This window comes from Pteropus medius, unplaced genomic scaffold, assembly GCF_902729225.1.
Source record: "Pteropus medius unplaced genomic scaffold, Ma_sr-lr_union100, whole genome shotgun sequence".
Taxonomy (NCBI): Eukaryota; Metazoa; Chordata; class Mammalia; order Chiroptera; family Pteropodidae; genus Pteropus; species Pteropus medius.
Genome location: NW_024350922.1, coordinates 1,740,651 through 1,743,433, shown reverse-complemented (window position 1 = coordinate 1,743,433; position 2,783 = coordinate 1,740,651). Strand labels below are relative to the sequence as shown.

Here is a 2,783-nt window from a genome sequence, read left to right as displayed (position 1 = left end):
TTCCTGAAATTCCTCTGTGGGCCTTTCCAGGGCCTATGTGTGGACTCTGTTGACATTGCCTGTCGACAGGCACCACCCCCAACTCTGGAGGGTCACTTTCGTCCTTTGCCAGCGATTTGCACCCAAGTGAAAAGAATTTGGATGGAGGCCTTGTGTTAGGCCACAAAGAGCCTTGGGGTCCTAGGCTGTGAGCCAGTCCTTGGGGTGTGTCTTAGACATTGTGGAGGGGTGTGTGTGTGTGAAATGTTGAGAACTGTGCTGGGCACAGCCTCGGTGCTCCCTAAGCGGGAGGGGCCACTTCCTGGGCCCAGGGTGCCCAGGGAACAATTGGGCCGAGGTTCAGGTGTTAAAATCCCCCAGATGCCACAGCCCTCGACCCTGGACAGGCGGTTTGTGAGTCAGACAGGCTGGGCTCGAAGCTCAGCTGTGTGTGACTTTGTACAAGACACAACCTCCTCCCCTGCCCCGTGGATTGGGGACAGCAGTACCTCGGATGCAGCTCCTAAGCCCAGTGGCCGGCAGGTAACTGACCCCCAGCCTCCGGCCCCACCCCCTCGCTGCCCGGATCAATTCCGGAAAAGCTTCATTGTTCTCCCAGCCTAGAAAGGGTGAGGGTGGGGCCTTGGGAGGAGAGGCTTGGCTGAAAAGCCACAAACACCTTCACCTGCAGAATTCAGGGAAAGTTGAAAGATCAGAATCAGGGCCTGTGTGTGTGCGCCGGGGGAGGGGTGACGTTCAAGTGCAAAGTCTGACCAGGCTGTCTGACCCCACTGACACCAGACAGTAGGTGACAGGCCTGCCACTGGACAGGACAGGCCCTGGGAACACAGAATGTGGAACCTGGTGGGGGGGCGGGTCACATTTCTCCGCGTTCGGGATTCCGCAGGGAGTGATTCCTGAAGGCTGTGGCACTGGTTCGCAGGAATTTAAACTCCTAGAGAGCACGGCTTTGTTCCGTTTCGTTCACTGCTTCTCTGTGTAGCCCCAGCTCCTGTGAGCTCTCAGTGCGTGTTTGTCAAGTGAATGATGGCAGATGGATGGATGGATGATGGATATGACGATGGATGGATGGACGGATGGACTAGTAGTTGGATGCATTTATTGCATTACGACGATGATGACGACGATGACGACATTTGACATTTGACGATGGATGATTTGATGAATGGATGAATGGACGGACGACAGATGACGGGATGGATGGACGGATGATGATGAATGGCAGATGACGGACATTATCGGATGGATGAACGACGACGACGATGATGACGGATGGACACACAGGATGACCGATGACCGACGACGGATGGGTTTGATGGACAGATGATTTGGATTTAACAGGATGACGATGGATGACGGATGCGGATTTACTTCGATGATTGACGATAGATGAACGGACGGACGGATGACATTTACGATGACGATTTATACGACGACAGATGACGATGGACGACGGGGAGATTTACTTGACGGATGGATGACAGCCAGCAATGGGTTGCTTAGGCGCTGAAGACACAAGGTGTGGTGAGCAAGCCACATGTCTCAGCCCCAGGAGACTCCTTGGGCCCCTACCCAGAAACCCGCTGTCCGTCCCCATTCCAACTCCTGCACTCCCGCTGGGACCCCCAATGGCAGAGACGGGTGGGCTGTGTTCTAGTTGGATCTTAAGGTCTAGTTGGCTAAAAACCGTGCCCTGAAGACCCCTCCCGGCCACGTCCCATTTGTCCGAGGAGGTGCGGTCGCTGCATGTGGTTTCGCGTGCTCATAAGCAGCGATAAACTAGCCTCAGCTCTCCTTCCATCCCTGATCGACATGATCGGTCAAATGAATGCAGATGAGCCGTGGCCTTCTCCTCTGTGGCGACAATCACAGTAGCAGGCAGTGTTTTTAAGTACTCGCTACCTGCCGGGCATGGGCGTCGTGTCATGGGATTCTATTCAGTCACAGAGGGCAGGCACGTACACCCTCCCCAGCTGACACGTGGAGAGACTGAGCCTCCTCACTGTGTGACCTCACCGTACCTTCCAATGGGCCAGTGGCACAGCTGTGCCAGGTGTCTGCATTTTGCAGATAAGAAAGAGGCTCAGAGAGGTTGAGTGACTTTCCAGAGGTCACACAGAGCTAGCGAAGGGTGGGGCCGGGATTCAAGCCCAAACAGTGGGGCACAGAGCCCACCCTGCTCTCTGCCCTCTCAGCTTCCAGGTGCCTTTTGGGAGGTGAGTGCAGAGGGGCGGGAAGTTTTACTGCGTGACAGGGCTCTCAGAGGCCTTGGTTCACCTGCAGCCAAGTGTCAGGTTTCAGCTGTAACTCCCCCAGGAGCTGCCCTCAGTCGCTGTGACCTCCCCGACCAGAGAGGCCAGGCCAGAGGCCAGCTTGCATGTGGCTGTGGGCCCCTTTCCCTCCTGGCACCAGGTCCTCGGCCTCCAGATCTTCCCGGAGGCCTGGGAGCTGACTATCCATAGAGCCTGGGTCCAAGGCCCAGAACCACCGAGCTGGATTTCGGAGGTTGGCAGACTCAGCGGGAAGCAGGAGGAGCCAAGGGAGAAAAACGGCAACGTTTTTCCCCTTCTCGTCTCGGACTCATGCCTTTTACCCAGTATTTAAGGAGCGAAGTGTTTATTTAATAAACTCCAAAGCTGTAAACTCCAAAGCTGTGGAACCCGCTCTGGAGGCCTAGGCACAGGGAGCCCAGCTGCTTGCCGTAGAACAGGCACGGCCAGCAGTATTTTGCCTGAGTTACCTCGTTTCATCTGCACAATCACCCTGTCAAGTAGATACATGAT

General features: G+C 55.6%; 1 protein-coding gene across 1 annotated transcript in view; it reads left to right on the top strand.

Moving 5' to 3' along the window:
- The first annotated feature begins 205 nt into the window (after positions 1 to 205).
- The window catches only part of SCNN1B (sodium channel epithelial 1 subunit beta), a 34,717-nt gene continuing 32,139 nt past the window's right edge, over positions 206 to 2,783 (top strand). The window contains exon 1 of the mRNA XM_039840170.1: positions 206 to 522. Within this exon, the coding sequence (XP_039696104.1) occupies positions 244 to 522 (279 nt within the window). The 5' untranslated portion in view covers positions 206 to 243. The remainder of the gene's footprint in view (positions 523 to 2,783) is intronic.